This window comes from Cupressus sempervirens, chromosome 4, assembly GCF_028749045.1.
Source record: "Cupressus sempervirens isolate cs-2001-9-10 chromosome 4, ASM2874904v1, whole genome shotgun sequence".
NCBI lineage: Eukaryota > Viridiplantae > Streptophyta > Pinopsida > Cupressales > Cupressaceae > Cupressus > Cupressus sempervirens.
The window spans coordinates 521,228,210-521,242,573 of record NC_143121.1 but is presented as its reverse complement, the minus strand read 5'-3'; the positions used below and the strand labels follow the sequence as shown (position 1 = coordinate 521,242,573).

General features: G+C 35.5%; 1 protein-coding gene across 1 annotated transcript in view; it reads right to left on the bottom strand.

Moving 5' to 3' along the window:
• Nucleotides 1-434: 434 nt before the first annotated feature.
• Nucleotides 435-14,364, bottom strand: part of LOC149562224 (ASI1-immunoprecipitated protein 3-like) — a 143,302-nt gene continuing 129,372 nt past the window's right edge. The window contains exons 6-8 of the mRNA XM_089825764.1: nt 1,521-1,580; nt 1,349-1,435; nt 435-1,121 (exon numbers count right to left, since the gene is read on the bottom strand). Coding sequence (XP_089681890.1) covers nt 816-1,121; nt 1,349-1,435; nt 1,521-1,580 — 453 coding nt within the window. The 3' untranslated portion in view covers nt 435-815. The remainder of the gene's footprint in view (nt 1,122-1,348; nt 1,436-1,520; nt 1,581-14,364) is intronic.

Genomic DNA, 14,364 nt, shown 5'->3' with positions numbered 1-14,364 from the left:
TTTCCACTTTAGTTGCTTTCCACTTGACATGTTAAGACCATTTCCACTTCATATGTTCTTTACATAGTTTTTGTACCCATATAAGGCATTCCATGTTTGTTTCATATTTTAGAATTTAGTTGCTTCCCTCTTTATATAGTAGACCATTTTGTTAAAAATCAAAGGTATCTCAGCTATAGTTAAATCTATGTGTGTCTTAGCTCTTTTATTTTTTAAATTATGTACATTTCATATTCTCATTACATCCTTCAATTCAGCATTGGGCCTAGGAAGCATTTTTTAACTGGACTTTGGTCGACACAATTAGCTTCCTTTCTTCCTTCCCAGTCCTTAATGGAAAACATTGCCAAAATGTTCTAAAAGCTCTAGGGACCAACAAAACCATAAAAATTTGTATTATCAGCAGTAATAAATAGTATACAAAAATTAGCAAATTCAAATAAATTTTTGAACTCCCCCACCTCATACTCTTTCAAAGAATTTGGGCTGAGCTCAATTTGCATTAAAATATTTTACCATTCAGTTTTTCAACCATACTCCATTGCCTTGTATATGTAATATTATAAGTATCCTAGATTTTCCAATTTTAAACACCCGATAAGCTGGTTAATATCAATCATTCAACATCAAAAAAGTAGATGAATATACAAACTCCCCCATTCCTGGAGAAACTACATTGTTCATTTCTACTTTCTATTTATTTCTCAAAAAAAATGCACAGAATATACAGACCACAAACCTTTTTGTTTACACTTCCCTAAAACTTGATTTCTAAGCTTGATTTCTACAATGTTTACATTTTTTTTTCTGCAATCTCAATGGGATTTTGCATTTTTGGTCTCCAAAGCCTTTGAATCAGAGGGTACCATGACAACATCACCAGCAGTATTTTGACGATCTGTAACAGGTATCCCTGCTGGAATTTCTTTCTTTGCAATCTCTCCATTTGCTGGTTTCTCTGGTTCCCGAGTACTACCAATCACTTTTTCAATTTCATCGAACTTTGTGGTTGCTAATGGCGCTGTTCCAACTGGACTAACAGGATTTACAGGTTCTATTGTCAACGAAGAGATTGAATCTCTTGATGCATACCACAAATTACCACACTTCAAGCATTCCAACTGAAAACAGAACAAATCATCTTCAGAGTCAATACCATGATATTCAGCCTAATAACATACAACCTCCCTGCAAATCTAAAACTACACTACATTTCTCTTTTATTAACAACAGAATACCTTGTAAAGAGCAAGATACTCATTTAACTCAACAAAAATAATGGACAGTCAATTTAATGAGTTCAAGTCTGACTTTACAAAATTTGCAGTAGAATATCTTGGTGTCAAACCTGATAACGATCTCCATATCCAACATGTATGATGTCTCTAACACCAACTTTCTTCTCTGCGCAAATGGAACATCGAACATCCGTCATCTGTCACATAAAACTAGTCAGCATGAGACACGGTGTTATTTGAGAATAAAACCTTCACCGAAAACAGGTTAAAGTACCAACCAACCTGCATTGTTTGTAGCTCCTGTGGTTCTTGAGCAGTTTTTTCCTCTGCTGTTAAACCATCCTGAAATCATGTCTCATGTTAATTATACCCAATCCAAAATACAGACATTCATCTTTGTTCATGTTAAACATATATACATCTGATTTACATGTCTGTGCAAGATATTGGGGTAAAAGATACAATCTGAAACTCTATATAGAACTTTTTTCAAGTTGGCTTGCCCAATCTGTTCCTCAAATAAACATATCTAATGGTGTACCAATTTGCATGAGTCTTACAGTAGCATAGCTTTATGGCCATTCTCAACCTGCAGCTGGCAAAGACCCAAGATAACCAGAAGATTCAGAAGAGAACTAGGCAGTGAAGAGGTGGAGGTGGTAAACCACACATTCAGGAGTTGCACAAGAAAGTGGACAACTTGACTATTCCACATTTTGATGGTTCCAAGAAGACCACTGCAAGAGCTTGGGTACAGAAGTTTGTCGCGCACTTTCAACACAGTACCACGACTGAAGATGAAGCCATTAGAGGGAAGTGCTGATGAATGGTGGTACCAAGGGGTGACTTACCTTAGTTCATGATCAGAGTGTCCTATGCAGAGTTTACACTTACAGAGAGACTCATGGAAAGATTTGACAAGGCACTGAATTACACTTCAAGGAGTCAGCACAATTGAAACAATGAAAAGTACAGTGTACACATACATTGCAGATTTCAGAGATTATGAGTGATGATCACAAATATAACTGAGGGGATATTGATTATTCTATTTATTGATGGGCTGTCCAAACCTTTAAGAGGTTGGAATAAGGCCCTTAGCCCACCTACACTACAAGATGCCACCAAAAGGGCAAGTAATATCAACCTATGTTCCACCCAGTTCCTGGGACGGTGATGGCATGGTACTGTTTGACATGTTTCCAGTACAGGGATACTTTTGGGTCATTTTTTAAGGGATGGCTTTTAAAAAATAGGATATTTTTTTTAAACAATAGGGTAGTTTCAAATATGCATACCATAACATTGGTAAAGCATTCATCATCTATGTTGTACAAGCTAGTAAGAAATCGGAAAAGTGATTCATCATTGTGCAAACTTTCATTGTCGATGTGCATACATCATATTCAAATTATTAAGAAAATCCTTAGTTACCAATTCGGGATACGAATCAGATTCAGGTATGTGAATCAGATCCATGGATTTGCAAATTATTTTTTTCAATTAGGATTCGTGAATATATATATATATATATAAAAGAGAAAAATATAATGAAAGTGCAAAATAGAGAGCAAATTTGACGTGAACTGTTTTTGGATGTGAAATAAAAGGGTTGTTTAGGGTTGGAAAGCAAAAAATATATTAAAAAGTCATTAAATAAGTTAGACCCACATAAAATCTTGGCCTGCCTGTCGATCCTTGAGGATACTGGATTTGTGTTGGATTCGTCCTGATTCGGGCAAGATCCTTGTTTTACACAATGCATTCGTTGAGATTCGCGGGCCACAAATCTGGACAAATCCACTGTGTCAAACAAGGATCCTGCCTGAATCAGCACGAATCCGGATCCAGATCCAGCCTCTAGGGCACGAATCCGGTAACTAAGAAAAATCCCGAAGGCTCAAAGTTTCAACCATAAAATGACATAAATTGTAAACAAAAAACATAGAAGTACAAAAATATAATAATATATCAATGTTTATAATCAACAGATGCTCTAAGAGGCTAAATCAACTAGATTTGATACTCTAACCTCCACTTTCAACTGCTGTTCACTCCTTGACCAGCTGGGCCTTTTTCTCTTGCTACTCTTATCCTTCTTTGCAATGTGAAAAAAAATTAGATTAGGCTTTGGTATTGTTTAATGTGGTTTGAGTGTCCTTGTGGGCACGACTAGCATTTTTCCAAATTAAAAAAATGTGTTTTTTTAAAGTGGCCTAGGCTGTAGGAGATGGCCAGAAGTCCTCAGAATGGCTAGGAGATGCTCAAGAGTCCCCTAGCCATCCTAGGGACTTCTGGTATTCCCCTACATTCCTGAGTACTCTCAATATTGTCTCAGAACAATTCCAGAATTTCGTCCAAATTAGGGATGGGCAGGGTACTTCAAAATGTTGTCTATGTACCGTCCCCAATACAGGAATGGGGTTAAAAGCACAAGGGACGCGTCCCCATGGAGCATAGATATGAAGTCACCTACCTCAAAGAGAAAATTTCAGTGACTGAAATTTCTTAAGAAAGAGGGATAAGGATAAAAAACACTTCCATAAAGACTCAAATCGAAATAGTTGTCATACACAACACTAGATGAAGCGCAGCTCAATGTCCTTACAAAAAATTATGTTTCCAACGCAGTGAACCTTGGGACCCAACTCATAAGTGTGATGCAAAGGCTAAGGCTAAAGGCCAAGGCAAAGCAGATTGAGTACTCCTCAGCTGATGAAACAGCTTCAGAAAAATCAAACCACCAAGCTGATTCAAGAGAAAGTGAATAGAATAGCTTTGTAAAAGTGTCTGAAAAAGAACAGAATAGTGGGGGCATGCCTACCCAATTATCCAGATTCCAGAAGATTGGGTATTTCAGATTTAGAGGAGACTTTTGACAGAGAATAGTTCAAACTCATTGATACAAGTGCTACATACAATTTTATTTTGTTGAAGTCTGTAGCTATGAGAAAGATCTCATACCTAAAATTGCCTGAACGAGCTTCTCAGAAATCAGTATGTAGTTTCTACTATCCTCCGTTTTACTATGGAGTCGGAGAATTGTTCTGATTCAGTTGTTGATCCTCTTTGAGTAGAGGCTCCTTATTTCTGGTTTAGTAATTCAAGTTTGGAGAATTTTGTTTTGCACGAGCAGCAGCAACTTCTTCCTTCGTGTTTTTGCTATGTTCTATTGTGTGACATATTATGATTGGCTCTGGGGGTCCGTGCCTCTTCATTCTTCACACATGATCGCTGATAGGAAGGCTCATATAATCTTCCTTGTTGGCAGTCTTCTTTGGATGATTACCATTCTGGCTTCGTGCTTATGTTGATTTAAAGTTGGCAACAGTTTAATCTTGATAACAATTGCCCTGTCACCATTTTGGTTCCTCTCTAGCACCATGACCGAGTCATCTTCATGCTGGCAATTTAAGTTGGAGACTTTCATTTTGTCATGGTGTGAGTGTTGTTGTTTATGCTGGTTTTTTTGAGTTGATAACTACTCCTGTAATCATTCGTTCTCTTTTATGGTGCTTGGTGCTCTTTATGGTTTCATGGATTCTTCTTTGTTGTTGCCGCGTGGATGTAAACTGCGGTCGATTTGTTTTCTGGAGTTTTTGTCTGCAGCAATGTTTTTTCAGAGAAATTATCGTTTGGTGTAGGAGAAGTCTAATGTTTTTGTGTGTGATTCCTGTGATAAATATTATGTTCTGTGTAGTAACTACAATCATTTACTGATCGTATATGCATCCTCCTATGTGATATACTTTTTATGTTGTCTGAATTTAATATCAGAGGTCCTGGGATATTTGAGATAAAAGATAAATCCAGCTTATTGATTGATGATTAAAAGGGGCTTCAATCATAAGCAACATTTTAGTAATTGACATTGAATCTGAATAAAGGCATCATTGGTTTTTTGTGGGCTGGGTTGTTTCCCTCAGTGATGAAGGTTGTTCCTAGGATAAATACTTGTGTAATCTGTTTGTTTTGAATTGTGATTTTTCATTTGTTGCAATTATATTTCCGGTTCTCTAAATTTAATAAATCCATGAGAGGGTGGTGCTTCGTAGAGGGCTCAACCCAGAGGATTGTGATGGATTCAAGGTGATGGTTACAAATAGATTCACCCGCACATGTACTGGAAAGATTTCAAACATATGCATTCAGTTGGATCAGTATGAGCTTAAAGATGAGTTTTATTTATGATGAGAATTAGAGATGCATATAATGTCCCCACTTTCCAGGCTCTCTTCTTGTGTAGTTGGTCACTTGGTACTAGCTTTTGAGGTGTCCGCATGATAAGAGTGGTATTCTGGTAATGCCAATGTGCTCAAACAGATTAATGGAGATAAACAACACTTTCTGGAATGATTTTGGAGAGCTTGTTTGGGGCCTGCTATTTTAGAAAGTGTCAATCATGGACATTAATTGGTTCGTTGAGACTTGAGAGTCATGACTGACTGATTATGTTTAGCACTTTCTATTTTCAGAATTTACTATTCATAATAACAGCTTTTGTTGGTAGCTGGTCATTGCTTCAGTCTTGTCTCTGCTTCTTTAGGCAGCAACCTTGTCAGGACCTGAGCATTAGGCTGCCAGTGGTGTTGACAATACAGATATATCAAGGTCTACAATATGATAACATTAAATAATATATTAGTAAGTCAAATTATATATTTAACATTAAGCTTTCTTTAATTATACAAGTAAATTGGTGTTGGGCACCTAAAGTTGAAAATTACGAAGTGCAAATATTTCAATTAAATAATTTAAGAGCGACATGAGGTGGACAGTAATGTCCCCTATTTGAGTTACCCTATAATTTGTCCTAATAAAACTAGGAACATAAAATAGTGAGAGATATATAACTTTATCCAAAAAGATGCAATGCAAGATAAATCCTTGTTGAGATCCTACAATCATGTTTTGACAAATATTGAAGATATAATTCATAATATCAAGTTTCAACCATTAGTAGGGTTGAAGAAGATATATTTGTAATTACCTTGTTTAGGTTCACTCATAAGGGAGCTTGGATATAGAAACATGATAGTATGCCTGAAGTGATCCTCTACCTTAGGGAAGATTCTATCTTACTTAGTTTAGGGAAGATTCTATCTTATTTGCATTGATCTGATAATTTAATTTTTCAAATAACCGATTCCTCTTACTTGAATACTTCTCCTGACCACTTATTGCTGTCGTTCTTCTTTCTGCAATGTTAATGAGCACTTGCTATATCATGTTCAATCTAAAAGAGTGGCTTATTGCTTATATAATGTTTATGCCAATATTCCTGATTGGAATCTCTCTGGCCAAGCAATCTGGTTTTCTTATTAATAATGAGTTACATCTACATAAATCTATATAAGGTATATAGAAATATCTGATTGAATGAATACTAATATCAATTCCCATCCTATGTTCTCATTCTTAAGTCTTGTTCCTTGTTTTCCTCCCCAATTTGACTTGCACGGCTCATATATATTTTAAATCTTCATCCCCCATCCTGATATGTGAAGTCATTTCATAATGGACACATTTTTACCAAGCGAGCCATCCTTTTGTCCATGCCCCCTTCTCTTTCTTAAAAGCATTTCTTTTAAGTATATTAAATCCCAACAAGTTGCATCCCTTTTAGCAATACATTTGTTAACTAAATTCGATTATCTCTATAATAATCATTATTTCTTATTGTCACTGCCATTGGTTATCTCACGATCTGATTCATATACATATTGCCAGTGGTTGTCTTCTAATAGTCTTTATAGATATGCATTCATACATTCCTGATGACTCTAATCAATATTTTTTGGTTAGCAAGACACAATAGCCACCAATGCGACCGTGAGCAATTCTTCCAAAGATGATTATTGGGGTCTTTGCTGTTCTTGATACTCTGAATATGCACAGTACAGAAATTCAAGCTGCTATTATGGGTCGTTGCATACTCCATCACTGATTCTCCATTCCAACTTATTTATTGTCTCTGCTTTCTTACTCTGTCTTCAATAGTAAGTACCGGCATTATAACTGTTTGATATTATTAGTTGCCCTAAGTCATTGTGCACACTGAACTAAGCACTGAATCTTGGACTCTATAATCAATATTTTAATCAATCATCATTGAAGCTTTAAAAGCAATATCATAGATGGTTGTTGTTCTTTCTTCCCCACATCACAGTGCTTTCGCATATTACCTAGCAATTATAACATTGTTGAGTCATCTGCTTATAGCCTTTGTTATCATCACTCCCTCATGCCCCATGCTTGAACACATCTTATATGTCACTGGCACTCATAATTATAATAATAAGATAACCATTCTTCAATGTAGTCGAACTTTCCTTTCATCGTGACTAAAGTAGAACAATCAACACTAAGAAAAAACTTCACCCTATACAATTTGTGCAAGTCCAAGCAATCATATGCAATAATAATAGACTATGTTTCTTCCTTAGGACATATGTATGACTATCTCATCATATGAAGCTACAATTCATCCCCAAGTCATTGTCTTATCTCCATGACTTCAATAATACATATTGTCGTCTCCATAGTTGATGCCCTAGCCTGCCCTTGTGGGTCTTGTTCGTTTCTTCATGACAAGTGTTTGCTCTACTATAGTAATAAGCTTAAATCTTTAATTTTAAGCTTGGTTATGAAATATCCCCAATAGATATTTACCTGATTTCTTCTCAAAATAATATTCAGAACATAAACATATGAAGTTGCATTATAGCCCAATAATATAAAACCATAGATTCTCATAAAATACCTTAAAATATGCTATTGCACTATACATCAGCAATACAATAACCAACATTCAAAAATCCACTCTTTAAACACAGTTTTACAGTCAGATTGGAAAACTAAGAAAAAACATGTGAGCACACGCGAGACACCTGATGTGACGTCTCCACGGACAATGGGTTTGCGTCCACTACCTACCGGCACGAGAGTTTTCGTCCTCCTACTAGATGAAAGCTGAAGCTTTCCAAATAACTCTCGCAAGAGAGAAACTTGAATCTGAATCATAAACCAAGCGTATCCGAATGAAAGAGTTTCTCTCCTTTTTAATCCCCAACGTTGTGACTCTTCGACTCCCTTCCTGTATTTCCGTCTTAACCCTCCTTGTCACGTTTAGCCCACCTGATAATATAAAATTGTCCCTTTTAATTTTAATTCATGCTTTCATAGTCAATTTTAATATTATACGAATGTCTTTAAATCTTCTAATGTCCCAAAAAGGGGACATTACAGATCTTCCCTCCTCAAGATTGCTTGTCCTCAAGCAATCAATACCAGGATCCCATATGAATCTACAGGTAGCTCTTTAGCCCAATCTAGAAAAAAATCCTGCCACACTGTGAAGTAAGGTGCCAAATTGCAACCCATCCATCAACCAGATCCCTAGATTCCATGTTAATCTATGAAGTATCGCTGCATCTGTAGGTTGTACAATTCTGATCATAATTGCATCCAGTCTCAAAGTGTGTAGAACTACAACAAAATCCTTAAAATGCCATAGATACCTATGGTCAACACTTGGATCCCAAGCCCTATTGTCATGACCAGCTGATATGATGAGGTAGAAATGAATCAAGGAGCTATGTAAAACCCAATAGATGGTGACGACCCGACCTAAATAGCTGCTCAAAAGCTGGAAACAACCCCAAGGGCACATCAAATACCATTCTGTCATCATCAATTTGGAGAACCCCTAAGTACATACGTGTTATGAATAAGAATCAAGCTAAAAAACCATCCCCTATGATTGAAACATAACTATAATCAATACTCCACCAAGATCTATTCAAGGGTTGATGTATGAAATCCATCCAACTCCTATATGGGTTGAATTCGGAAACCATATTTGGGCTGATCAAAGGACAGACGGCAATAGTCAATTCACCACACCAATCCTATGACCAAGATTCACCACTAGGAACTATATCTAAATCCAAAATTCTTAAGTCAAGGTCATCCTCTTCATGACAGTCAAAAAGAGTTCCCTTGTTTATCTCAAAAAGTGGATTATCAGAAAACCAATCAGCATCCACTTCAAAGATGGAGTTGTCTACAAGCTGAATGTGATTTGAAATTTTGGTGCTTGGTCTTTTGGGACAACTATCCAAGTTACAAGTCTGCTGAATGCTATCAAGTTCATCAATTACTTCTTGGAAAAACTCCTGCCTCTACTTACCCTCATCCTCCCGAAAATGATTTGTGATCCTAACCTGATTTTCTGCTTCCTGAAGAGAAATATGAGTATCATCCAATGCCTCATGAGCATATTTAAGCTCCATGTTGAGCTCCATAATCTCATTCCTTCCTTTATTCAACTGATCGACATATATTCCAGCAACCTTAATTATATAATCCCTATCGGAAAGCAAACATAAATAATCCGATTTCATAGATTCAAGGGTTGTTTTGACTACATGCAAATCAACAAGCATTTCTCCTTTCACTCCCTTTTGAGCCTTCCTATGGAGATCTTCCACCATCCTGTAAGTGTTGTCATAACGTACCAAAGATGCCACAACCATGTCTTTACTAACCTTCAGTTGGTTCCTTAAGACATGTATCTCATTATTGTCATGTTGAAGTTGTTCATCCTCTTGCAGTGTCATCTTGGATTGTGCTTCTAAATTTATATCATGTATATAAGAAACATATGGTTCATCACACAAAGACTCCAACCTACTATTACTTCGTGTACAACCGGCCTCATCAACATGTTTGTCAAAGCTAAAGAAACTTGTATGTTCCTTATCCACAACTGAAATCATCTTATCTACATTTTTTCCTGCACTGGTCTAAATTTCTTTTGCCTCCTCTTCATTATTACGATTCCCACAAACAAGCTCGGGTGTCCTAGTGTCCTCACATGTCGAGCAAATTTGTTCCTGACTCATACGGGTTCCTTTAACTTGTAAACTCTTCAAGTTCTTCACTATCAGCTGCAAAACTTTCTTCAACACCACATTATTGTAAATTGTTGTAGGAGATGTTATTCACATAATCTCATTGAGACAAGAAGCAACCACAAGGTTAACCCATTTATCTGGATGCTCCATAAACTTGGGCTAGACCAAGGTCACCATTAAGGGTTGTAAGGCCCAATTTAAGAGTTTACAATCTGCCTGCTCTACATTGGTCAAATAGGCTTCTATCTCTTCTGATTTGGAGAGAACATCATTTGAAGATTCCATTTGTTCTAATTGCAACCCAAGTATGTATAGCCGACCCACTTGTTTTTCTTTTTGCAAGTTTCTTAGCTGTTCACCATTAAATGTGTCATTAAAACCCTTCGAAAATACCGTGTGCTTCAGATTTTCCATTGTCTAAACTGAATTGGACCGAATCAAGTACTCTCACAAGTGTAAAATGTTAATGTAATATGCTATGCCTGTTTATTTATCTGCACACTTTTCAGCTAACTTCCCAACTCAAAATGCTTAGGAATTTTGTCCAATTACTGTAGTACTCTTGCAACTGCAACTAGGTCCTTAAAACTAATTCATAGCATGATATGAATATCAATTGGTAGTGCCTGCTTGAAATTAAAGAATAGCCTCATGATAAAGGGAACGCATGCTACTTAGACCCTCCAACCACAAAGCCAATTTTTAAATACTATTCTACTACTTAACTTCCCGAAAAATACACTGTCAGACTCCTTCATAAAAGGTTTCATATTATATATGCTTGTCTGTATCTTTTTGAACAACCATGACAGATTATATATGCTACTTGCACAATATTTCCTCCACAACCTCCACCAATATCATTCCGCGAGACTTCGTTATTTTGGGCAAACCTCAAAATTGCATTTGAATGTTCAGTCATAAATTCTTCATGGCGGTTCATTGAATCTTGGCATTCCATTTCTTTGTCTTTTTAATTTGAATTAGAGTGACTCTTAGTTTTTAATACTAGTTGACATAAAAAGTAACTTTAGTTGCCCCATTAAATTATTATATTAAATTGTCGTTATATTTTGACAACTCAAAGTTTTTTCTTTCTAAATTAAATTCTAATGTCCCAAAAAGGGGAAATTACAAAAACTAGCAGTAAGTGTGGAGTTTTTATCCCACCTGAGTGCCAACAAAGGCCAACCTCCTTGGAAACACGTGGCTGTCTGATTGTGGGCAGGTCCTAGCCCTTGGTACAGACCTATCAGGAATCCACACCACCTTAACATTTAGGCTAAACATCAGAGATGTTTCAAGAGAGAATAGGTATAGTTTTAATGTAGAATAACTATAGCTTTTGAGCGCAGGCAATTAAGAGGTGCAGAGAAGAGTTATTATATGTGACAAATAGATATTGGCCATCATGCAAGCATTAGCCAAATTCACACTTAAATTAGCAAGACTTCAAAGATAGGCAAAAATATGGATAAGCGAACTTTGGGCTTATGATTTTGACATTGTTTATGTCAATTGGAAGCAATGAAACTCGAGGACTCGCACCCCCCCAAAAAACCTTTAAGTACCCATTCCTAGGACGTCCACGTACAGGGTACATTAAGTACCCGAGTACCTGACCTCCGTCATTCCGCAACCAAGCCACCACCTGAACAAGTACTTGAATTTCTATTTGAATTCTGGTTTTTGAATGTTACTCTTGGTATGTACTATGTTACCATGTTGAATGTACAATGGTTCTAGTTTGTATTGCAACTTTGTTATGTTTAAGTGTTTCGACTTGATATACTAAAACATCATTTCATAACTAGCATTTCAAGTTCTATATGTACAATATATGACAATCCCCTGTCCCCCGCTACTGCCCCCTCATTCTCCCATTGTCATCCCAAAATTGAGGCCCTTAGTCCCCCCATCCCAAAAACTCGTTCTGACATCCCAAAGTACCGCAACACCAATGTTACACTGATTAGAAGAGGAACATTTTTGTTGATGCCCTCTCCAAGAGACCACAATTATGTTCTCTGGTCGAGATTATTGCAAATTGGAAAGAGAAAATCTAAGTATAGCATACTAAGGACTCTTGGGCTTCCAACATTCTTGAGGGTACTACACAAGATGAAAGGTATATAGTTCATAATGAGCTTAAGAAAATCATGAAGTACCAAAAATATTAAGAAAGAGAGCGATGATTAACAAAAGCATAGAAGTACCAAAAAACTAGGTCTCAAAGCTCATGAAATTTGAAATTTAGAAAACTTCAAACTTTTGTGTAAGATATGTTAAAATTTTCCATATTATTCATAAACAATTTTTTTGGTTTTTGTAATGCATTTTCAGGTTTTTTTCTTTAAAGAACACTATGAATTCACAACAAAAGAATGCGAGGACAGCATGATTTGCGCTTTAGGTTTGCAGTCCATCCAGCTGCATTTGTGAGTCTGCTAGTTTGCAGTCCAGCATTTGTGCCTTTTCTTCTAGTTTTTGCAACAAATAACCCATGAAATTTTATTTTAGGCTTCTCTATTATTTATCAAATATTATAATTTTTTTAAAATATATGTTCATAGTGTCAAATCTTATTTAATTTACAGTGTATTGTTTTTTAAAAAATTGAACATTAATTTGTTAATTTAACATTTATGATCCATTTTTAAGGTTCTTCTTCATTTATAAGATTTAATGTAGTATAAATCTTTAGTTCTACTTAAGATTACAGATATTAAGTGCTATTTTAATTAAACTTGAATGATATTTATAAATTGTCATTTACAATAATTGAATTTAATTATGGATTATTTTACTTTTATAATTTGTATTTTTCAATATAAACATTTATAAATGAAATTGTCAGATTATTAATATATGCAATTGAACTTTTAAAATATATATAAAATTTTAAAAATTAAGTATTTAAATTAAGTTAAACAACTATATCTGAACATATTTAAAGCATAGTTACCAAGAGACCCATTACTACCCCCCTGATTACAAAGAGACCCATCTACTACCCCCCTCACGTAGTGTCTCTAGTACCATAGACATCTGCAGAAACATCTTGAAGCATAGGTTTCTTCTGGTTGCCACCTCCCACCATCTCCTAAGTCTCTCAACTGAAAATTGTCGTCTCCCACCACAAAAATTGGGCATGAGGTGTTATTCCTTTATCCTCGCACTTGCAAAATCATTATTATGTATTGATTAGAAATGAGAATGCAAGCCACAAAAATCTTTTGACGAATCCACTAAATTGCCTCTCTAGAAAGACTCGTCAATGATGTACGATCATTCACTTATCTTGTAGTGTCATGGTTTACTAACTACTCTTCTTATAAAAGAGGTACCAAAATGGAAAGAGATCTTTGTGTAACATCAACTGAAATGTTGGAAATAACGGAAGCCATTAAGTATCTCCAGCCTTCTCAAATATCTTATTGGTAAACATCCATGTAAACCTTCTCCACTCTCATAAGAATAGTACAAAATTTCATGTAACCACGCATCTCATATCCTTCAGCATGTGTATCCGAACCAAATTATTAATATGTTTTTAAGATCAATATGTAATGATAATCTAATATGAAATATGTATTGTGATTTATTTTTTAATCTTTAACTCCTAGACAAAATGACAATGACTTTTGTGTATTTAGAGTTTAAAATTAAAACTTTATTACTATTCTTGTTTTCAAGATTTTATTTCATGATATTTTGTAGAAATTATCAAATTATATTAATCAAAAATTGACATCTCCAAGTGCTCCCCCCCTCCTATTTCTGAAAATTAGTGGTACCAGTACCAGAACCAGTCTGTCTCTAGAGTCTCCAAGTAACCATGCCTCCTAGTAACCTTCGAACTTTGTCCAAATTTTATTTCTGTAAAATTTGAACTCAATCCAAACCTTGCAACTGAGCCAAGAATTACAAGTAAATAATAAAATTATATTTGAAAGGATTTTGAAGCATAATATATATATATATATATATACCAATTTATTGCTAGACCTTAAAACCACTCGAAGTTATTATCTAGTTGCCAATTCCAGTTTAGGCTCAAGTTAAGTTAGCAGGTTAGTGATAAAATGTTTTGGGGATTCACTTTGACTTGGGTTTGTCCATACAAAAAAATATAAAAATCAGAAATATATACATATTTGCAGCAGTAATTAAGTTCAAAATACACCACCATAGTAAAAGTCAAATAC